This window comes from Canis lupus, chromosome 18, assembly GCF_003254725.2.
Source record: "Canis lupus dingo isolate Sandy chromosome 18, ASM325472v2, whole genome shotgun sequence".
In the NCBI taxonomy this organism is placed as follows: Eukaryota; Metazoa; Chordata; class Mammalia; order Carnivora; family Canidae; genus Canis; species Canis lupus.
Genome location: NC_064260.1, coordinates 47,392,698 through 47,416,566, shown reverse-complemented (window position 1 = coordinate 47,416,566; position 23,869 = coordinate 47,392,698). Strand labels below are relative to the sequence as shown.

Sequence of the window (23,869 nt, the reverse complement as noted above, 5' to 3'; positions counted from 1 at the left end):
GCGTGTGGGATCTGACGACAGAGGCACTTTTTCGGGCCGAGCCCGCACTTGTGCGAGGCTTACTGACGTCCTCCGCACCCAGGACCTACCTCCTGTCTCCGGGTCATGGAAATTTGGATCCAGGCCTCGTTCCAGCATTTTGACGACCTTCTCCACCAAACGGTGCTGAATATGGTCCATGAATTTTTTCAGATTGGTCTAAGGGGAAAAATAAGAAAACAGAAATGTCTTTACAGCCCCTGGGAAGGTTCCTTATTACGGGGCACGCTCCAGCCTCCTCTGGGGACAGGGAGCCACCCCGGACAGGGCGCTGCAGACCCGCCAGGTGGCAAGCTCACTGCACCCGGAACTCCAGCACCAAGCATGGAGTCCAGCGCGGGGCAGACGCAGCCAGCCTGTCCTGGATGGAGGTTTTAGAACTCTCCTGCTTTCACTGCCCGTGCCAGGAGCCACAGGGCGATCCTTCACTTTTGAAAGGACAAGCCACCTGGGCCACTTCAAAAAACTACTGCTTCCAGGGTCCACCCCAGAGCTTCAGCCTCCATCTCTGGGGAGCGAGGCCCAAGGATGGATAGTTATGCTTTGTAATCTCTAAAGCAGCAGCCGCGATGGAGAGCAGATCGGGCAGCTGTCACTCAGGGAATCCACTTGTTGGTGAACGTCTGTGACTACTTGCACAGAAACAAAGATGCCTGGTCATGGAGCAATTCAAGGTCAAAAGAGACAATCACATCCTGTGGGGTAAACGATCAGTGGGTCAACCCTGGTGGGGAGGGACGTCCCCCAGCTATGCCTGGCCTCGTCAGTAACTGGAATCATGATTTCCTGCCATGGAGCAGAAAGCCTGGGCCAGCTGAGGATAACCCCAATACACAATCTGCCTTCCTCTGAAGGAGCTAACTCTTGCCACAGGCCAGATTCCGTGCCCCCTCCACATGGCTCCCAGGACACACCACGTGGGCAGCACCGGGGGGGGGGCGGGGGCTGGGCCTCCAGCCCCCCAACACAGGCTGGATCTCCACCCACACACTTTAAGGACTTTCTAGGGCCAAAATTAGCAAATGCCCAAAGACACAAGATACACTCATTCTCACTTAACGTTTTCACTGTTATTTAGTAACTGACTTTTTTTTTTTAATCCAAAAAGCACATTTTTATCTACATGTTAGAAGGTGAGAAAAAAAAAAAAAAGCTTCCAGACCTTGAGGTCTAAACACCACCATCCAGGTGGATTCTAGGGCTGGGCAGGGAACATGCATAAGGAGTCAGACCATTAGTTGTGCCACAAAGTTGTCAGTGCTTAGGGGACAGCAGCACAGGCCAGAGGGCAGACAGGCAGGCAGAAGGGCTGCCACCAGCCACATCTAGACAACTTGCGGACATTAATAAATAATGGCGTATCACACCCGTTGAGCACAATAAAAATCCATGCATCTGTTGTGATACAAATGGGGGTCAGAACAAAAACCAAGGGAACCTGCTGGTTGAGAACTCACAACCAATCTGTGTGGGCTCACAGCACCAGGCAGGCTCCCCGGGCAGCCCAGGACGGGCTAGGGACTGCATCCAGGCAGCTTCCCATCACTGCCTTTCTCTATGCTCCACACCCTCGAGCATCCTCAGATAACACATATCCTCCTCGACGCCATGGTGGGTGTGACCACGCACCCCAGTCCCAGCACCTGGTGGACACACACAGTGATGCCGACAAAGGGCAAAAGCACCCACCACACGTCCAGCCAGCAAGTGAGCGCTCACGGACCACAGCCCATGGCTCTCGGCCTCGACCCTCTCCACACCCCTGCCGGCCTCCTGCTGCTCTCACTTCCATGCGGTTTATGTAAACAGCTCTCTAATCAGCTCCGTGCTCAGTGTGTCCTCTCTGGTGGCAGCAGTGGCTCAGAGAGAATGGCTGCCTCTCCACCCAGAAACACCCAGGAGGTGATGTGCACAGAGCAGCCTCCCTTCTGGTCCTACTCCATGTGCAAGTTGTCACCCAGCATGCTTTCATCACACAGAAGAGGATGGCCGTGTTCAGGGGCTCTGGGGACCCGGGACGGCGTGTTCGTTCATGTGCTTAATTCAGGCCACGTGGGCCTCGCCCACCACGTGCGCGGGCTCCCGGACATAGCATCACCTTCCCCACCGTGCATGCGTCTGAACCCACCCTGCTCAGAGCCCCGCCCTCGAGGTATCTTCACGTTCCCCTGCCCGAGCCCCCACCGGCTTCACCAAGCACCCCTGCCCCCGGGGCAGCCAGTGCACCTGCACATCCTGGCCCCATCCCTCCACGACATGCACATGGCAGGTGCTTCCCAGGACAGGAAGCCGCTGCCCGAGGAACTGCCCTGATCTGCAGAGACGGTAACGCCACGTATGCGACACAGGGCCAGCGTGTGAATGCCAGCCCTGCCCGCCTACCTTCGTGTGTAGCTTGGCCAACTGCTTCTCGTCCAGATTGGATTGCTTATACACCCGCTTCTTGTATCGAAACTGCATGGAAACAGAAAGGAAAAGAGAAGAGATGTGAATACGTCATGCGGTGTTCGGGGAAGCATGGCTTTGTCCTCAGCCACGTCACGGGAGGCAGGGGCCCCACAGCAAACTCCTGTGTCAGGTCGACTAACCGTATTCCTCCTGCAGGCCCCTGACATTTCAGGAAGAGCACCTGCGAAGATCCACGGCCACGTGGCCGAAAAGGCACAGAAAGCAAAGAGAGCAACCCAGGGGGACAAAGGAGTCATCCCCTCCTACGGGGAAGCCACGGCCAGGGCTCCTCTCATGAGCGGTGGTCACGGTCCTCACGACCGTGCTTGTGGCCCCGCTGACAAATCAGGATGTGTGTCTTCGACGTCCACCCCTAGGACGCCCACCCTGGGGAAGCCAGCGTCCCTGCTGCAGCCTCTGCCAGGGACTCTCGATGGCGTCCGTCTCCTTGAACACGGCGCCTCCTCTGAGCTGGAAACTACACATTCTGTTCCGACGCAGCCAGTGCCCAAGAAGAACGTACTGGGGTCACTCTGCCCTGAACCCCAGCACCTCCACCTCCTGCTCCTCCCGGCTAGCCTGTCGCACTCGCAGAGATTGCCAGGTGAGGCACCTGCTCCGATCCCAGCCCCGCCAACATGCCATCAGCATTGGCCGACTTTCCGCATCCGGGACTGAGCTCCCTGGTGTGATGGCGGGGAGGCCCGAGGATGGCACGAGAGGGAGCACAGCGAGGGGCGGGGAGGTCGAGGCAGCAGGGAGCTCATCCTGGCACTGAGCTAATTTCACATGTAGGTCCACCTTGCTCTCCTCTCCTATCTCCTGCCAACAAAACAGCAGTTTGATGACACACAGAATTCCTCTGTCACACACACTGAAACTTGGTTTTTTTTTTTTAAGTGGTGAAATAAGACTGTAGTGAAATCAAAATGTTCCGTGAGACTCGGCTGTTCAAGGTTCCGGGATGAGCACTGGGGAAAGACTGCAGGTGTCCATCTTCCTGAACCAAACTGGGAGGCAGGGATCCAGGCCCATTTTAGGATTTTCACCCCCTGGTTCTAGATTCAAGGGGGACAGCATGTTCTGCATGCAGCGCCCTGGGCTGCAGTGAGCCCCTGCACACCCCGTCTTCACCCATCAGACCTCTGAGATTTCAGGTGCCGCTGGGAGTGACGTTGGGAGAGGTGATGACTCCCTAACTGACAAGTCTAAGGGAATTCAAGTCGGGGGGTGGTGGCTTCTGGGTATAGAAATACGCTAGGGTTCCCATCTTAGCCAGATGGGAACTGCTCGGAGGAGGGTGTTTCCAGGATCGCCAGCATTCCTGGCTCGTGGCCATGGAGGGATGCACTCTGGAATCCAAACCTTTTCCTGCTGTTTCCTCAATGTTTCATAAGCAGCCAACCATATTCTACCAAAATTCTCGGAGGCAAAGAGCTCACAGCCACGCGTGCCCCTCATGTGCAGAGCACCAGACACATCTCATTTCACACCGTGGATCACCTGGCAGGATACAGGCCCAAGGAGATGGATGGATACGTGGAGGTACAACTCCCTCATGGCAAGGAAATTGCCAGCTCGTCCACAGAGCACCTTGCTGGAGCCTCACAGCCCCCACCAAGAAAGCTGAACTAATGTTACCCCAATTTCAAAGCTGTTACCTGAGGCCCAGAGAGGCTGGGTGGTGGGCTTGGGCTGCACAGCTACCAGGATCGGACCAAGCCCCACCTGGGATGATGCACATGCAGGAGTAGAGATGCTTCCCCTGCAAACCTCTCAGTTTCAGCTCCCATGACACATGAGTCCCTGGACAGGAAGGACATGGGAGGGATACTACGTGTGCCTGCTGTTCTAGAAACAGTAGCACCTTCCTGCCCAGGTCACTGTGCATCCTCACGCCCTCCTCATGCCTTCTCATTTGCTTCTCAGGGGTGAGTGGTGGGCCAGCCAGAGTCACCTCCTCCAACTGCCTCTCTGATCAAGAGTAGGCTCTGGCCTTTTCCGTCTTCACCAGGTTTTATGTCATTATGAAAATTATATCAGTCCTGGAATGAACCATCCATTCACTGTTCCTGGTCTACCACCGCCCAGTCGAGTGTGAGCTCCATCAGATCAGAACCTTTAACACACCTACAAAGTGGTATTTAGCAGGCCCCCAACAAGCGGGTCCCCCCTCCACAATGGATACCCACTTTATGTATGAGCCAACTGAGGTCAGAACAGGGAACCACAGGATGCCAAGTGGCACCCCATCTTTTCCTCCACCGAAACCCCTCCCTCTGGTCTGACATATGCTTGTTTTAATGAGGATCCCAATAACCTCAGCCTCAAACTCACTATTAGGAGTAGAAATGTGTGGATGATGTCCAGCCTTGGGCCATGACCTCTTAGACCTCAGAGTGATCTAATCGCTGATAATATCATAGAACACACCAAGGTTGCTGAAGGCACAGCTTCAATTCCACACATACAGCGTCTCACTGTGTGATGGGGCTGAGGTGAGTATAATCTCTGGATACCAGAAGCACACTGTGCAACAGGACAAAGGCTGCTTGAATGACTATGAATGACTATCTTAGTACATCCCATGGAGGGACACCTGGGGTGACTCATTGGTTGAGCATCTGCTTTTGGCTCAGGTTGTGATCTCAGGGTCCTGGGATTGAGTGGCGCATTGGGCTCCCGGCAGGAAACACACCTCTCCCTCTCCCTGTGTCTCTACCTCTCTCTCTCTGACTCTCATGGATAAATAAATAAAATGTTTTTTAAAAAAATACGTCCCATGGAAATACTATGGGTAAACCTGGGGATGTGGCAAGCCGGGGGTCAGATCGCCGGAGGCTGGCGTCACACTTCACATGGAAGTGCATTCGGGTGACCTTTCATGAGGCAGGCCCACAGCCACAACAGCTCCGAGCCCCCTGGTCATTCCTCAGACAAGAAGCTGGAAGTCATGCTTCCAACTACAGCCAGATGGCCACTGGCCACTGTGCACCCAAGGGCAGGGAGACCCAGTCGGGAAGGCAGAAGCAAACCCATCCTGTACGCCAGGACCCGCAGGTCCTGGTGCCATGAGCCTGAGTCAGACTTATGGTTTGCTCATCCCAAGATTTCTCTGCAACAAATTCATCCCATCTACAGTAAGGAAACAAATCGATCAAAACTGTGCAGCTGTCTGAAATTCACCAAATTAATTGCAACCTCAAAGCCCCAAACTAACTTCTAATTTGGGGGTCTTGTCTGAATCCATATCAAATTTGGAGTTCCGTGAAGGTCCTCCCCTCCACCCCGTGTCCAGGCCATGGGGCAGCAGCAGTACCTCCAGGGACGGGATGCCCTTGCCCACGGGCTGCGGGTACTCGCGCAGAAGCCGCTCCTCGTCCAGGAACTTCCCATCACGCCCGTTGCTGGCCGGCTGGAAGAGCCCGTAGTTCAGGACGTCCTTCAGGCTCTGGTTCAAGGAACACAGGATCCGCTGCTTTGCAACCCACACGGTCGCATCCGGGTTAAACCGAATGCACTTCTGCAAGGAAGGACAAAGACACCTGGTCAGTGGTGCAGCCCAACCCGCACGTGGCCAGAGATGTCAAGGTGTTTCCATATAGGTTCTCGGAGCAGCAGACCCCCCAACTTTTCAGGATGAGAAATGATGGAGACACCGAGTAAATATAAAAGGAGAACAGTGAGGATTGAACCATGGGCTTCTGTGGCCTTGACTCAGAACCAGGTATCTGCAGGGTTCTTCTGGTCACCAACACCGCCTATTGCCTTGGGCTGCTCCCACACCTGCGTGGAGCTCCTCAAATCCCAGCGCTTGTGGAGACAGTGCAGACCCAGCACCGCAAAACACCACCACTCAACAGAGCATCTGGGGCCACGTCCAGGTGGGCCTCACAACCTGCCCTTCTCACAAGTGTGAAGGTGACACTGCTGCAGCCAGTCAGGGGAACACACCGTGAGGACCGCAGCTCAAGCAAATTATAGCATGATTAAATTTTCACATTGGCTGCACATTGACATCTCAGGTACGGACGGGGGTCTCGACTTGTAACTCCTCTGATGGGAACATCCACGGCAAGCATCTGTGTACCACCCCTGCGGACTCTGAACCTAACAGCCTTGGAACATTGACACCACCCCGCCCAAAGCAGAAAGGAAGGCAATGACGAAACACGGTGTGATTTAAAAATCGTTATCAGTTGCCAGGAGAGCTAATTTCTTAACATCTCTGTAGACAGTGTCTGCAAATCAATCACACTTTCCAAAAACCTAACAGTGCCACTAAGAACCCAAAGGTCACAGCTTGGCCACGCTCTCGGGCCCCTTGTGTGAGATTCACCAACAAGCCATGAAACACAAGTGCCAGGTCACATCTGCTTCTAACTGATCCTTCTCACTTTTTATTGAATTAAAATTATGTTCTGTTGAACAGCCATCAGCAGGAGCTCAAGAGTTTGCTTTATCACTGCAAAAAATGTTCAGAAAGGACAGGAGGCTGGGACCAATTGTCTCCTGGGGGTTCTGCATGGGATGCAGAGGCCCTCCTCCCTTGATCCGGAGCCTGAGCTTTGGGGAGAACCTCCCAGTGGGGTAAGATAAGCCAGCTACTCTCAACAATGAGGAACGTTCAGCAGGCAGCCAGAATCCCACCCCCCAGGAAACCTGACCTGGTAGGCCTGAATGCTCCATCTGTCCCTCCCCAGGGCCAAAGGCTGAATTCAAGGGTAACCTTGGAGCTCCTCTTGGGGCTATCAGGCTGAGTGGGGGCCCACTGTGCACTTCAGAGACACTTCATGATTGCCCACAGGTCCGCCCAGCCATGGCTGAGTGAGAAGAATATCTGGAAACTTTGGTACAAAAAACTAGATCTGCTTGATGTGATGAGGTGGGGCCGCAGATAACTTGCCCATTCCTGTGTCAGGAGTCCCCATCAGTCTCTGGTTCTAACCTCGCAGACGTCTAACTCAAGTTCCCTTGGATACCAGCACCCTAGGAAGGCCTGGGCCACCCCCCACACACGCACACACACACTGGCACAGCAAAGGTGGTGCCAACAGGTGAGTACAGAGCAGAGCATGGGCTGGGTCCTGCTCCCAAGGGACCCATGTGCTCACAAGTCATCACAGAGAGCACACTCCACTTTGGGCTGAGCTGGGGATGCAGAGCCTATGCCCTGGGCAGGCCAGCCTTGTACAATTAAAAATCATCCTGCTCTAAGAAACGTCAAGAGGGCCCCATTCAGAAACTTCCAGAAGGAGCAGGAGCCCAGAGGTCAGAAAGGCTTGGGCTTACAACCCAATCATTCACATTAACCCTTTGATCCTGGGCAAACCCACCCACCCAGCAGTCCCCATTCCCAGGATGAAAATCATGGCACCTACACCTACCTGACTCACGGGGCTGTTGTAAGGGTCAAGCAGAAGGTAAATAATACGTGACACTGGGGGTTGACTGTGTCCTGCAAAACATGCTGACGTCCTAACCCCCTTTATCTGTGCATGTGACTTATTTGGAAATAGAGTCTTGGCAGATGTCATCAAGGTAAGATGAAGTCATAACAGAGTAGGGTGGGCCCCGATCTGCTGTGACTGTGTCCTTACGAACAAGGGAAATTTGGACACAGATGTGCACGCGCCACATGAAGACAAAGGCAGAGACGAAGTGTGCATCTGTGAGTCAAGGAGCACCATGGAGCACCAGCAGACCCCAGCAGCTGGGGCAGAGGACTGGCCTGGACGCTCCCTCCCAGCCTCAGGGAGGACCCAGCGCTGCCCATACCTGGATGGGCAGACTCCAACCTCCAGGGCCAGGAGACAATAAATGTTTGTGGCTGAAGCCCCGTCTTTCAGAGCAGGTTATAGTGGCCCCAGGAATGAACACACAGAAAGGTATATCACGCCCGCCATCCTTTCTGGGGAGAGCTCCGAGGTCTGAGCACCGTGCTCCCTGGTAGCCCTTTTTCTTCCATGTGCAATGGGTGCTACCTGCGTGCTCACACTTGGCACCGGAAAAGCCATGGGGCAGCCAGTTCAGAAGACACTGGACAAATCTCGCTTCCCTTCCACACTTACCCCTCATCAACTCCCTTCCTTACCAAGCATCCCCATCAGGCAAAGCCTCACTGCAAGAAAAGCCCTGACATGGGTGACCCAATCAGTGAATGACAGCCGAGAGCCACAAAAAGTATAATGAGCAAACCAGCTCTAGACCATATTTGGGGCCATGAAAGAATAAACTACGAGACAGGATGGAGAACTGAAAGCAAATGCCCAACAACCCCCATGGACGCCCCAGGGGGAAGTAAGTACGCTGCCTGGGAGGGCATGCACACCATGGAGACGCTGCCCAGGAACAAAAAGGCACATGAGAGTCTGCATGGGAATTTCAGGTGGAGGGCTCAGCACAGGATTAGCAGGGGACAAATCTGGGAGAAGTGGCGAGCCTGGCAGGTGGAGCACTGACAATTTTTACCCTAAGTGACCTTTCTGCATCCTACTCTTAACCTGATGCAGTATTGAGAAGTACTGGTGCCATATTCCCATCTCCCTACAGCCCTGTGAGATGGGGAGTCTTCATAATCTGTTACCGGTGTTCCAGGGTAAGCAATTTGCTAGAGGACTCACAGCACAGGGAGGCTGCAAAGACAGCCTGTGGGTCAGGAATTCCAGCGCCCAACCACTGCCACGGAAGGGCTGCTTGAGGGAATACCTTTACTCCTCTAGCTTCTGTCTTCTGCATAAAGGGTCCTACACCAGCACCAGGGTGGGCATGGGTGGGGGGACAGGAAATGACTGAGACGGAGGTCTTGTCCCTTAAGAAGCTCAGAACCTGGAGGGAAAGGACAATGATAGTGATGGTGGTGATGGTGGTAGTGGTGATGGTGGTGATGGTGTTGGTAGTGGTGGTGATGGTGGTGATGGTGGTGATGGTGTTGGTAGTGGTGATGATGGTGGTGATAGTGGTGATGGTGGTGATGGTGGTGGTGGTGGCGATGGTGGTGGAGGGGATGGGGGGGATGGGGATGCAGGTGCTGGTGGTGATGATGGTGGTAATGGGGGTGGCTATGGATGATACAGCTGTGGTTAACATTTCTTGAATCCTAAAATGCCAGGAACTATACTAACTATATTTACCTTCACTGTAACCATGAGTGAATAGTATTATCATTATTATTGTTGTTGTAAATTATACATTTATGTATTTATACATGATAAATACAATCTATATAATATATATTTACATACAACAAATACGATAATTACTATTAGTATAAAAACAATCATTATTATTATTATTCCTGGATTGGGAAGCAGAGCCTCAGATTCTCAAATAACTACCTCAAAGCCACATGTCTAGAAAGTGGTGGAGGTTTAATGTGAACCCAAGTCGAGTCTGCCTGGCTCCTGAGTCCTCGCTATTTAACTTATGCATTATCTTTTCTCCAATATACACCTGGCCACCCTCAGATTATAAAATACTTGATAGTCCCTGAGAAAACTTATGTTCAGCTCTGTTGTAGATCAGGGAAATACTTACTGCCTTTGTTCCGAGTTTCCAATCATCTGTCGATTTGCCCCAATGTTGAATATTGACAATTACAAGGGAGAAACAGTTTAATCTCCATAACAAAGGACAACATTTGGGAAATTCTAAATAATTTTTTTCAAAGAAGTAAAATCTAGCCTCTGAGGTGCCAGTAGCTTTTAAAAATAGACAAAGTGACAAAGCGCTGGGCACACTGGCACTGGGGACGATGCATGGTGCGTGGTGCCACAGACATAAAACTATAGCTGCATCTCTGGAAAAAGCAGAGGAGAACTATGGTCTTCTTCCACTTAGAAGAACCCTGGCCGGGCTTTGGCCCTCAGAAGAGCAACAAAGCACATGCCACAAAGATTTTTACCCAGTATAAATTCACAACTGAAATACAACTCAGAACCAGCTCCTCAGCCTGACAATGGGGGAATGGTCACTCTACAGGGCATTTAATACAAAGGAACACACTGTCCATGAACCTAAGCACACAGGTCAGGTAAACACATGGGGAATCGGACACCAAGGACAAACAAATAACTCAAGTGTCAACTGTTGCTGACACCCAATCTAACAACCCAACTCATCCCAAACTGACCCCCCACCCTGACCTTCACCTTTGTCCTATTCCCCCCACGCCTTCTACCCTCATATTCCTTCTGAATCTCAATGGTGGGACCACCTCCTATACCAGAACACCAGGAGATGCTCCTGACTCCTCTTTCTCTGTGCCTTCTGGATCAGCCTAGGTTCATCTGTGGCCTGGAATGCTTGAGTCCCCATCTGTGCTCCCAGCACTGCCCCACAGGCCCCCATCCTTTCCCACCTGGGCTACTCCAGTAGTCCCTACACAAAGCTCACCTGCATGCCCGTTAGGCCCATGTGACTTCACTCCAGTCCCATCACCTGTGTCCCCTCTTGATCCAATTACTCACACGCCTGGGCACTCAGGGCCCATGCTTCCACCCAAGGGACACAGTGAAGGAAGAACTTTGGCCTGGACCCTACCTCCTTTTCAGGACATCTGTCTATCAAAGCCTCCTCTGCCCTTGCCCCAACCCCTGCACCTGCACGTGCACGCGCACACACACACACACACACACACACACACAAAGAAAGGCACAAACACATACACACTCCAGCACTGCCAAACCACTCTCAGTAATTCTCTGGCATGCCAGGCTCTGTACGTCCTTGCGCACTTGTGCCTCCAGCTAACCACCCCTTCCCCTCCTCATCTGCCAGCGGAAATCACACTCACTCTTCCCAGCTGGGTCCAGGACTCTCCCACTCTGGCCTCACCCCAGGTTGAGCTGATCAGGGAGTGTCCTGAACTGAACCCAGGGAGCTGGTCTACTGCCCATGGAGTACAGTCCAAGCTAATTGGCTGACCCCTGCTCCCTCCTGTCCAGCCTGTGGGTCACGGCTTCTCCATCTTGCGTTTTTTTCCTATAGGAGGGACACACCAGCATGTACTTTGCCTTATGACATTTCAGTAACTGTCACTTTTTGATCTCCTGGTGTGACACCCTAAATACCGAGACACCCAGATCCATCTGAAAACCTCCCTGTCAGGGACTGAGCTGGGTGGCTTAAGGTATGGTAAACTTACAAGTGGATGTAACGATACCTCCAAGCCCCCAATCAGAGTGGCTTCTCCCTTTGCTCCTGACAAGGAGTGCACTCACAGCAGATGGGAAGGGATGTGGGGCTGACAGGGCAGAGAGCTGCAAAATCCAACAGGGAGAGCTGGTCTCTGTGACCAACATCAGCCTCGGTTTAAGGATCTGTCCAGGAAGCTCCTGGGGTTCCTTTGGGCCAACTCCAGTTCTCTTCAGGTTTTCTCAGCCCCCAGGGGCCCTGACTTCTTGGGGGAGGCACGTTCAAGCACAGGGAAACCAACTACAGCTTCTTCCAAGATGCCCACCCAATACCCAGCTGATCAGCACTCCTCCCTACTCTGGACTATGAGCTGCTCCGTGAGAACAAGGGTGTGTGTCTATCTCTTGGCACAACAATACTTGAAGCCTTGTTAATACAGATGAAACTGAATTGCGCTGAACCCAACATTCCAGAAATGGAACACTTCCAGGTGATATAATCCAATGTAAAGTAGAGTCTGGTCTTGATCACAGTGAGGATGGTGGGAGCTACCATGACCGAGGGCTTGCTTGGCACCCAGGTACTGTGAACTTATCATCTCATCAGAATACAGCAAAGGTCTGGAGAGGGCAGACTGCAGCCTGTGTTTGCAGAGATGTAGGCAGCACAGCTACAGTCGGCTGGGTGGGTACCTATGTGAAACTCCACCCTCCACTTGTAAAACTCATGGCCAAATTCAAATCTAAAGTGAAGAGAGTGAGAGAAGCCTACTCTCCTACTTGGTCAATGTGAGTTGTAGCCACTCTGCAAGATGTGAGGCTGGCTAACAACCGAGAATACCAAGACACAAGGGAAAGAATACTGGCCTTGGAGACAGGTCAAGGCAGACGCTCAGTGTGGATGTGCCACATTTGCTGTGTGTATCAGTTTTCCAGCACTGTCTTAACAAAACATCACAGATGGGGGCTCAAAACACAGATCTTCATTGTCTCCTAGTCCTGGAAGCTGGAAGTCCAATATGCAAGTGTAGGCTGGCTCCCCCTGTGCATGTCTGTGTCCCAATCTCCTTTTAAGACACCATTCCCATTGGATTAGGTCCCACCCTAGTGACCTCATTTTACCTTGTCTTTAAAGACCCCACCTCCAAATATACTCACAGCCCAAGGTGCTAGGGGTTAGAACTTCTACATGGGGATTGAGGTGGGGGGACAACTCAGGCCATAACACTGTGACCACAGCCACGTCTTGGCCTCACATTAAGCAACACATGCTCCAGGTAGGCCACATCTATGTTGTCAACTAACTCACATGATCCACAGAGGATCAAGAACTTTGTGCTCTGGGGCCATGTACCCACCAATGCTCAAGTGGTCAGCCAGTCTCCTGGGGCAGAAGGAGGAGGAAGTTGGACAGGATTGTTTTTGATCTGCAACATCGTGACAAGAGAATTTTATGGAAAAGAGTAATCTGCTCTTCAAATCTGTTCTGGGTCCTGTACAATGGGGGTAATGGCAGCAGTCATTCTGGTGGTCTTACAAGGGTCAGGAAATGTCTAGACAAAGCTTGGAAGAATGGTAAATATTATACTACATAAAATATGCATTGTTATAGTGCACTGTCAAGGCAAGAACCATCAACAACACAAGGCTGGACTGCACAGATATATTCAGCCCACCACCTCCAACACATCTGTTCACTCACATTCCCCAGAGAGACTTTAATCCACATCATCCTTGACTTCCACCCAGAACAAGTTAAAAAAAAATATGGGGTGGGGGGCAGCTACCAAAGCATTTGGGGATGGTGGTACTAAAGGGACATTCCCTGCATCACCCTGGGCCAGCTCCCGGACCCAGAGCTGCAGACACAGACCCCCAAGGAGAATAAATATCCCAGCTCTGCCGGTGCTTACAGGCAGCTTTCAGCAAGAACTCAGGATGTTCTGAAAGAAATCCAAGCTTCTGAGCACATCACTCATTGCAAAGAGGTGCATTTCACATGTAAAACTTCCTTTGGATCACACTTGATGCCATTATCAGTCCTGTTATGATGCATTTTCAAAAAACCATAATAAACAAAACTTGCCAGGAGCCATCTGAAGGTGCATTCAGGCATGTTTTGGCCCTTTAACAGCTGTTCGTGTGCAATCTGTAGATTTACACACCTCCAAAAATGAGCCAACACCAAGGCAACCCAACCCGGGACTGGGTGGTTTCCAAATGTACCTGTCCAAACGAAACAATGCTTTCTGCTATGGACAAAGACCTCTCAGGCTGGGGGCCTATCGCAGCAAACAGTTATTTCTCCCAGCTAACACAGGAAGCTTAAAATAAGGGATTTCTAGGGAAGCAGACATGCTGGGTAACCTTGACTGAGAAGGACAGCCTGATCTGAGGATGCTGAAGTCTAGGAGCCAGGCTGGTGCTTCTGGATGTTTAAACCCTAATGAAAGATAAAGTGGCTGTGGGCTGGTTTTTCCAATCAGAATAAGATTTCTCAAACAGTAAGAGCCGAATCGCTACCTGATGATGTGTTGAAGCGGTGGGAAACCCATGTGTTGTGGCTAATTTTTAAGGGGCTAACTGGCAGCCTCTGCTATTGTCAAGGTGACACTAAACAGAGGCACTGGCTCAGAATCCATCAGTGACTCACACCCTCCTTGGAGGTGAGTTAATTCTCTCCTCTTGATAGCCATTGTCAGGTGGGGCCCCGGAAATGGAGTGAAGGGAAGGACACTGGTTGGGGGGGGGGGGTGGATCACATGGTCCTGACCTCCAACACATCTCATGTGCTCCTAGAGGTTGGGATTAGCGCTCCTTAGCCCAAAGAGGAACAAAGAGAGCTCAGAACAGTTCCCAGACCCACACAGCTCCGAGGGGCGGAGCTGCAAAGCCACAAGCCCAGAGGCCGATCCACTAGGTCCCAGCAGCACACAAGGAGCCATGGGTCACAGGGTTGGCCTGGCAGGACCATGAAATGGGTGGGAGATGGGCAGGGGGCTGGACACAGTCCTGGACACAGCATGGACACTGTAGGGTACGACCCCCCCCCCCCATCCATCCAGAGAGGAAATGTGTGAAGAGAAAGGTCAAAACTGAGCGGGCAGCAGTCAGACCCAGCAGGAGTCGTCACAGAGATCAGAAGGTGCCAGAAAAGAAGCACCTCATCCTTGGATTTAACACAGAAAATTAAATATTGATGGCTCAGGCTCTGGCACTGCTACCTTCTGGGTAATTCTTATCAGCCTGGGACACAGGGAGAGGAGGAGATATCTGTTCTTCACCAGGGTGGCCTTTGAACCACAATGTTCTCAACACAATGTGGGATTTACAAAGCTTTTTTTACAGAATGTGTAATAATTCCAGACCAAAGCTACTTCGCCAAATGTTATTTTCTCAGAGAGATTTAAGTGGGTATTAAGTCAAAGCTTAAGCAGAAGGGCACGGCTACTCGGACATTTGTCACACGGGCTATGGGGACTCCGGCAAGCCAGGCTGATGTCTCTCATATATAAAACATTAACCTAATACCCAACAGGAGATGCAGCATGGAACCTTTACAACACACAAAACTGATGCTGGTTAAATAGGGTTTTTAGGGGAGTTTTTTGTTTTTTTTTAATGGCATAAATGAAAATAAAGTCCTTCTCGGCCTTTAGCCAGCTACTATGTGAGATGAATAATAACTGACATGATCAAGACCTCCCCACTGGAGCCTTTGCCTGTGTACAACCCGCCAATTTCCTGATTAAAATTGTGAAGTGTAAACCACTCCTTTTGAGCACAGTGAGGTTGATTATCATCACCATATCACAGAGAAAACAGAGGCAAAGGGAAGTTGGGGACCAGGCAAGAGAGGCTCTCTTTGGCCTTAGCAAGCAATTAATGAAACCACAAAGAAAACCAGAGTCCATGTCTTCCATCCCCCCAAAAGTGATCCAAATGTGCACTACAAAGACATAACAGGTTCACTCAAGCTAGAGATCAACAATCCAGACCATCTGATTCTGTAATACAAAAGGGATGGATGGAGGGAGGGATGGAGGTACAGAATGAGAGATGGAGAACAGATGGATGGATCCATGGTGCATGGGTGGGTGGATGGATGGATGGATAGATAGAAGGATGAATAGATGGATGGATGGGAGGAGGGATGGGAGGATGGATGAGTGGATGGAAGGATGGGTGGATGGAAGGATGAATGGATGGATGGATGAAAGGATGGATGGATGGATGGATGGATGGATGGATGGATGGATGGATGGATGGATGGAGAAAAGGATGGATGGATGGATGGATGGATGGATGGATGGATGGAGGGAAGGATGGGTGATAGGTGGATGGATGAGGGATGGAAGGATGATGGATGAGTGGACAAAGGAAGGGAGGGAAGAACAAAAGGATAAATGGATAACTGGTGGATGAATAACATCAAAGAAAAGTTTCAAAAATATACTGTCAAATGAAAAAAGTAAGTTACGAATGACATGCCCAGGATGATGCCAGCTATATATGCTCTTTTTTACACAACACAACACTATAGAGTGGTCACTAATACATAGGAACAGAGAGCAAGAGACAAGAGGAATTCACACTGAATTCATAATAGTGTTTGTCTCTGAGGAGAGGGGGCTGAGCAGGAGAACAAAAGAGACTTTATCAGGAATGTGTTAATCCATGGAATGTTACTCAGCCAGTAGAAACGACAAATACCCACCATTTGCTTCAACATGGATGGAACTGGAGGGTATTATGCTGAGTGAAATAAGTCAATCTGAGAAAGACATATGGTCTCATTCATTCAGGGAATATAAAAAATAGTGAAAGGAGAGAAACGAGTGGGAAATATCAGAGAGGGTGATGGAACATGAGAGACTCCTAACTCTGGGAAATGAACAAGGGGGAGTGGAAGGGGAGGTGGGCGGGGGAACGGGGTGACTGGGTGACAGGCACTGAGGGGGGCACTTGACGGGATGAGCACTGGGTGATAGGCTATATGTTGGCAAATTGAACTCCAATAAAAAATTAAAAATTAAAAAAAAATTTTTTAAAGGAATGTGTTAATCCTAAGATTAAAAAGTGATAAAATGTAGGGCACCTGGGTGGCTCTATCAGGTAAGCATCTGACTCTTGATTCTAGCTCAGGTCACAATCTCAGGATCATGAGATCAAACATTGGGCTCCAAACTCTCTCCCTCTCCCTCTGTCCCCCGCAACCTTTCTCACATGTGCTTGCTCACTCTCTAAAAAAAAAACCCAAAGTGACAAAATGCTAACTATCACTGTCAATTAGTCATAATAGATACACTAGTATTTATGATACTATTCTTTGACTTCTATATTTTCTATTTTCTTATATTAAAAAAAATAACAATAACAGCATCAAATCAAAATGTAAGGCATTTCTCAGCCTCTTAGGAGCCTCCTTGGCAGGACTGGAGTCAGCCCTGGACCATAATGCACAAACTCAAATTTCTTGAAAAAAGAGCATTAACACCATTCTCTCCTTCAGCCCACTGAATCCTCCTGACTTTTCTTTCAGGGCAGAAAACCTGCTCATGTCAGGATCATGTACAGCTAATTTTCTAATTAAGTATAAAACCCAAACAGGTTTCTTTTTGGTAGCAAACAAGCAAGTGGAATAAGTACCTTCCAAGACAGGAAGATCTAGAAACAAAATGGCAGCCTGAAACACCAATACATTTTTTAAAAAGATTTAATTTATTTATTCATGAGAGACAGAGAGAGAGAGAAAGGCAGAGACACAGGCAGAGGGAGAAGCAGGCGCCCTAGAGGGAGCCTGATGTGGGACTTGATCCAGGACCCTGGGATCACGCCCTGAGCCAAAGACAAATGCTCAACCACTGAGCCACCCAGGTGCTCCAAGTTTAATACATTTTTTGATGCAAGAGTTTTTTGTGTCTATGTTGCCTGGGCTACTGGATCACGTGTGAGGCTGTTTTGGGATGACATTCAAGGCACCAGTGCTGTAGTGTTGGTCTCAGGGGCAGACTTGAGGGGTGGACGTGTCTCCAAGAGAAGCAGCCAACTAAAGAAAACATGGCTGTCTCCCAGTCCACAGAGTGCGTGATTCCACTGAGACAGAATGGCTAGAAATGACAAATCCACAAGGATGGAAAACAGGTGAGTGGTTGTCAGGGGCTGGAGGCGGAGGGCTGGGGGGCTGGGGGGAGCTGGGGACTGATGGCTGCTGGGCAGGGGGGGTTTCCTTCGAGAGTGATGATAATGTTCTAAGATGGCAGTGATGGATACGCTCATCTGGGAATCTATGAAATCTATTGAATTGTACACTTTTCATGGGCACATTGTATGTAAGGTAAATTATATCTCAATTTTTAAAAGAAATATTTTTCCCCCTGTGCTGAGAAGCTATCAAGACGCAGGCATCACATGTTAAAATTTGTGGACCCATGTCACAAGTAAGTCCTCTTCAAACAGCCAAAGCACGCTCTCGTGCTAGAGCCACACCTGCTCTGATCTCACGGACTGTCATCAGGAACCCGTCCTTGGGTCTCTGCCTCCATCCACACCACCCTGGATTCTTGCAGGAGCCTCCTACCTGCTTCTCCTTCCTTCCCTCCTCATGGACCCCACCACCCAGAGAAGCCAAGATCCCCCTTTCTCCAATATTTATGAGGTCATGCACTCTGCACCAAACCTTTCCACAGCAAACTCACTACCCCCACGTCAGCCCCATCACCTCCTTCTGCCATGAGCACCCTCCACCTTCTCTGCTGCGTCAACACACCAAGTTCACTTCCACTTCAGATTTCTGCTCCTGCGTACCTGTTGTTGGGGAAGGTCTGCACAAAGGTCTTCACTGTGCTAACCTGTCATCCTCCAGGGTTCCACTCAGATGTTACCCCTTCACCCGCCAGAGGAGAGGGTTCAGATGACTTCATTCACTGTTTTACAAGACATTGTTCATCCAGTCGCACCAGGCGCTGGGGCACAAGGAAGCCCAGGCCATGAAGCACCTCACACAGGATCAGTGGGGCAGGGGAGGTGCACCGTGTGAGTAGTTGATCTTTATCCTTGAAACAGTATGAGCTCCTAGGGGAGGATGACCAGACATGGATGCAGGGAACTGTGTTTACACTGCACGCAGTCACCTGAGGTGCTGTGTGGGCTGTCCTGGTCCAAGGATACGGGAATAGTAAGGAGTGAGTCCTGGAACTCCTGAGCTTCGTGTGAAAGGTGAGTAGAAGGCAGAGACGTCCCAAGGAAGAGGAGGGATTCTGGGAAAAGGAACCTGGTTGGGATGGAAGACAAGCCCCCCCGCCGATGGAGGCCTACCCGCACCTTCCCCAGCCCCGCCTCCACACCCCTCATCCACCTGGGGCCAGGACACTGCAGAGGACAAGGCAGGAGGATACCTGACCCACAGGCCCCCTCTGGAAAGACAGTCCTAAGACAAACCTTGATGGAGGGAAGCTGGAAGGAAGCTCATTCCCAGAAGTCTGGACCCCATGAACTCCTACAAGAAGACACACGGTGCTCACCTCCAGAGGGGCCAAGGAGTTAGCATGTGCCCACCAATCCACTCAAATGGAGCTTTTCAAGATATCAAGCTGTTCCTGCCCAGGCCTTCCAGAATCTTCTATCATGAGGTAGAATGAGAGGCCAAAAGGGAGCACTAGGGGCTCGATTCTCAGCAACCAAATGAGGATAGGGGCTCAAAGATTGCCAAGATGGGCGAAGAAGTCCTAACATTCAAAATCACAGAAGACCTCAGATAGGACCAAATACAGTGACGTGTCTGTGACAAAGGGTGAGGGAGGGATTAAAACCCAGAGAAGGAAGACGTGGGACCTCTCTGCTGCTGGCATTCTATTTTGATCCTCAATGATAAGCGGAAGGCCAAGGTCACTTGGAAAGCAAGCATGTCTGACAGTCCATTTGGAAGGAAGTGATAGATGATGGAGCGTCCACGTCAGCTGATGTGTGGCAGGGAGACAGTCACGGCGGGGACACGAGGGGCTGCCGCTTTGAGGGAAAAGTTAGAGTGTGTGTATGTGTGTGGGAGAGACAGAAGATGAATGAGCAACAATAAACGTCTTTGAGGGGATCAGGATCACAGCTTAGATGCTTTTTCCTAAATGAAATACCAAAGCTGAAGATACGCTTGCATAATAAACGGAAGCATCAGCAAAGCAAAGGAGAGACTCACTGTCCTGAAGCATCTTCCAGGAGGTAGCTGGTCCCTGCACCTCCCTGGACCCATTCAGATAGGTCATGGGGACAGACATGGGGCTGGCAGCTGCCGTGGAGCCCCTGGGGACCGAGCCCTAGGCAGGGGTGGGTGCAAGGGTTGGTGCGTTGCGCACCCAGAAGGCCCCATTCCGTGCTCCTCCTGCCCTCCTCCATGTGCTCAGTGCCAGCTCTGTTCCCACGTCCCTCAAAACCATAAATAACAGAAGAACTGTAGCTGGTATTGATTTTGGCACATGCCACTTGCTTCAAAGGCCAAGCCTGCTGACGGGTGCTGCATTTGACCCCACAGGGAGCCCTTCATGCACATGCAGTGACCCAGGGCCCACCTCACTGCGGGGTTCCCCACATGGCCCATGAACCCTCACTGGGACCGCTCCTCAGGCTTTGAGAGGCCTGGGAAAATGCTCCTGGAAGGATGGTGAGCCCTGCCAAAGGCTTCTGCCCAGAGAAGGGAAATTTCACCCTCTGGAGGTGAGACTCAGAGCAGCAGTCACTTTGAGAGAAAACCAGACCTCACCTGGCTGCGTGGGGGGGAGAGGGGGGGCAGGGAACAGGACACACCAGGGGCACAAGAGACACAGCCTCAGGGCTCCTCGAGACATTGCCTCCCCTTGGGCAGGAGGACATGGGGGTGACAACTGGCACAGCAGCTCCCACGGCTCTTCTGGGCAGGATTCCAGGGCCTGTCTCGCATCCCCGGCTCCAGGACTCGACCTGGCAAGGACTCGCACACAGAAACAACGGCTGCTTTGTTACTGGGGTTCATGCCCGTGAGAGTTCTGGTCTCAGCCTCCAGGGGCTTTGTTTGTCTTAACAAAGTGAAGAGAGGTGATCCTTAGAAGGTTCCGGAAACAATTATGCTCCTGGGAGTAGAGACCAAACCCCCGGCGGGCCTTCATAACTGTGGGTCTGAAGAGCAGGTGTCTCTCCATCAGTAATTCTCGACAGGTCCCCGAAGCCTCTGGCATAGTGGACACAATCGCTGCAGGGACGTGAGCCCACCATGCCACCCGCCAGGAAGCGGTCACAGCAGGCAGGGGCAGGACACAGGCTTCCAGGCTGCCTCCTGCTTGCTTCCCTGTGCCCGCCAGACCCAGCGTCATGTCGACCTCTCCCATGTCCCACACCCTTGCTCGCTATCCGTGGAACATCTCAATAGCCATGACGGCAGAAAGGCCTCTCTCTCCACTGTCACTGGTGAGTGCCTCCTGGGTGTGGGCAGTGCCAGCTCCGACCACAGAGACCGATCAAGGTAACAGATGCTCAATGGGCATTTGCTGTCCTCTGGTCCCAGCTGTATGCCCAGCCTGCACCGGCTCACTTCACACCTGCAGGTGGGCCCCAGGCTTGAGACCTTCAGTGTGGTGCCCCAAACACACAGCGGACAGTGGCAGGTGTGACTCTGAGCCATCTCAGACGCACCCGAGCCCGTGCCATACGTTCTGCAAGGCTGCCCGCTGGCTACCTTCCCCGGTGACTATTGGCTGCAGAAGTAGCGAGTGAGTACATGCCACACCAGCATCTGGCAGGTTTGGAGACTCCGGGCCATGTGTCCCAGGCTACCTGCTTCTCACCTGGCCACTGGGACTAGGAGGCCATTGGTGGGGCCCTTAGGGGTGGGTGATGTTCCTTTAAAAAAAAAAAAAGATTTTATTTATTTATTCATGAGAGACACAGAGAGAGAGGCAGAGACACAGGCAGAGGGAGAAGCAGGCTCCATGCAGGGAGCCCGATGTGGGACTCGATCCCGGGACTCTGGGATCAGGCCCTGAGCTGAAGGCAGACACTCAACTGCTAAGCCACCCAGGTGTCCCGATGTTCCGTCTTTTCATCCAATGCTTGTTACACATTGTACCCACTCTGCAGGCTTTCTTTCCACGTGTGTGTGATACAACACCTAGACTGACAATGCTCACAAGTGCTGTCTAGCTCGGGCTGTCTCACAAAGAGAAGTAACACATATGAAGACTTTAACCCGGGGTCTGACCCATGGTGAGTGTTCAGGAAGTGACCAAAGGACGCACTGGCACCGCTCCAGGACCCGGGGATCTCCCACAGAGGGAATGGGTCTACAGGACGCTCCAGGAAGGGAGGGGGATGAGGAAAGCTCGCCCACACACGGTCAGAGCAACAGAGAGACAGCACGTTGCTGACAGCGGCACAGGCTGGGCAGAGACAGCCTGGAGATGATGAAGACGTGTTATTGGAAGAGAGAAGGCTCGCAGAAACCAGGCACACATGCATCCGGAAAGAATGTATCCCAGTTAAAAGAAGGAAGATCTACAAGAGGAAAAGAAGCAGCCATAAAACCTAGGAAAAACAAACAAACAAACAAAAACCAATGACTCAAAAGAATATTTTTCAAGATGAGTCAGTGCAAGGCTATAAAATCAAACAGAAAGCCAGAATCTCAACCACAATCAATCGGGAATTCTGAGGGACAAAGCTGAAGGGGTCCAAGTGAGGACAGCATAAGAGAAGGCTCAAGAACATCGTGGAGGCTACGAGGAGAGGCACCGGTGCTGAAGGCAGATACAAAGATGCCCAAGGGTGCGTGGCCACTTTCCCTGAAACAGAACCCAACCCGCAAGCCAGGAGGAGGCACAGCATGTGAGAAAACCTCCCAGGAATGACGGGAAACAGAGTCTGCAGATGGGAGGTCCTTCCGGGAGAAGCTGGAAGCCAGCACCACCAGCAAGGACCCACAGGCACCAAGCAAGTGCCCAGCAGGCCACACGCCAGGGCCGTGGGCAACGAGAAGCCCAGAGAGCTACCAGGGGCCAACACAGGAAACAGCATGGGGCCCAGGCCTTGAGAGGCACCAGGGAGCCAGCGGTGGGCAGCACGGGCAAGGTGGGCCACACAGAGCTTACACAGCCCGGCAGGTGGGAAAGAGCTCCGTGTACCACCGAGCCCAGAGCATCGAGGGAAGAGGCAGGGCCCACATGGGTGCCAGACGCCCCACTTGCTAATGCGTCCACTGTGTGCATCTCCTCTGTGAGGCTGGTCCCTGTGCCCTCGAGGCCTGGCCTCCGTCCAGCACAAAATAAGTGCTCGGTAAGTGGACCGAGGTGCCGGCAGCACGCTGGGAGGCAGGCAAAGGCAGAGCCGAGGGGAAGGAGGGAAGCGTGGGGCAGGTGCACGATGTGCGGGATGCCCCGAGGACAGGCCGTGCACAAGGCACCCTCGAGCTGAAGCCACACTTAGAATTGACCAGAAACGAGCAACGGGACTTACCGTCTGCTGCAGGTCCTGGATGAGGATCCGGATCACCAGCGTGTTGCCCTGGCTCTCCTCCGTCCTGGCGACACTTGGTTTCTCCGCTGTGGCCCGGATGGTGTCATAGATGGTTTCTTCCTTGGAGCTGTCCGACTCTGACCCCACGGAGTAGTCGGAGAAGCTCTGGGCCATCTCGTCCTCGCTGGATGTCGGGCTGCGCGGCATGGCTGCCCTACGTCTGGAAGGAGGGGAAGAAGGAACACAACAGAGGGATGAATACGGCCCCCAGAAACCCAGGCTCGGTGGAGACTGGTGTCTCAGGTTCACGGTCCTGAACAGCCAGGTGTGATGCATGGACCTTTAAAGGTGGGGAGAACACGGCACCCCAGCTGCTGCCTGGGGCCTGGACCAGGACGCAGCCAGGGCCAGGATGGGGGGCCCACAGGCTCTGCCCCAGAGCTGGGAAACCCGGCACGCAAAAGGAGCCCTAACTAGTGGTGGCCATGGCCACAGCTCACAGGGATGCACCAAAAAGCCATGGGGGAAGTTTGAAACCTTCCAAGGTAATAAAAAAGGGCTACCTTTTGTTTTTCTTTGAAGACAGAGCAGCAGGAAAGGAAGAAATGCAAACTTCAGGACAGAACAGTACCAAGTTCCTGCTTTAATAACCCCTCTGCCTCAGACACAGAGCAGTGATAGGTAACGTGTAAAAATAGACCAGAGCTGGGGGTGCAGCTTCCTCACCATCCAGTATAGTGGAGGTTCCCCGGCAAAGACCAGGTCAGTGAACTCTG

At 51.9% G+C, this 23,869-nt stretch overlaps 1 protein-coding gene across 3 annotated transcripts in view; it reads right to left on the bottom strand.

Annotated features, from left to right (window-relative positions):
- SHANK2 (SH3 and multiple ankyrin repeat domains 2) overlaps nucleotides 1–23,869 on the bottom strand; it is a 480,960-nt gene that overhangs the window by 411,922 nt on the left and 45,169 nt on the right. For all 3 annotated transcript variants that reach the window (XM_025451799.3, XM_035701273.2, XM_049096284.1), the window contains exons 2-5: nucleotides 23,094–23,313; nucleotides 5,807–6,010; nucleotides 2,422–2,493; nucleotides 90–198 (exon numbers count right to left, since the gene is read on the bottom strand). In XM_025451799.3, coding sequence (XP_025307584.1) covers nucleotides 90–198; nucleotides 2,422–2,493; nucleotides 5,807–6,010; nucleotides 23,094–23,300 — 592 coding nt within the window. In that variant the 5' untranslated portion in view covers nucleotides 23,301–23,313. The remainder of the gene's footprint in view (nucleotides 1–89; nucleotides 199–2,421; nucleotides 2,494–5,806; nucleotides 6,011–23,093; nucleotides 23,314–23,869) is intronic.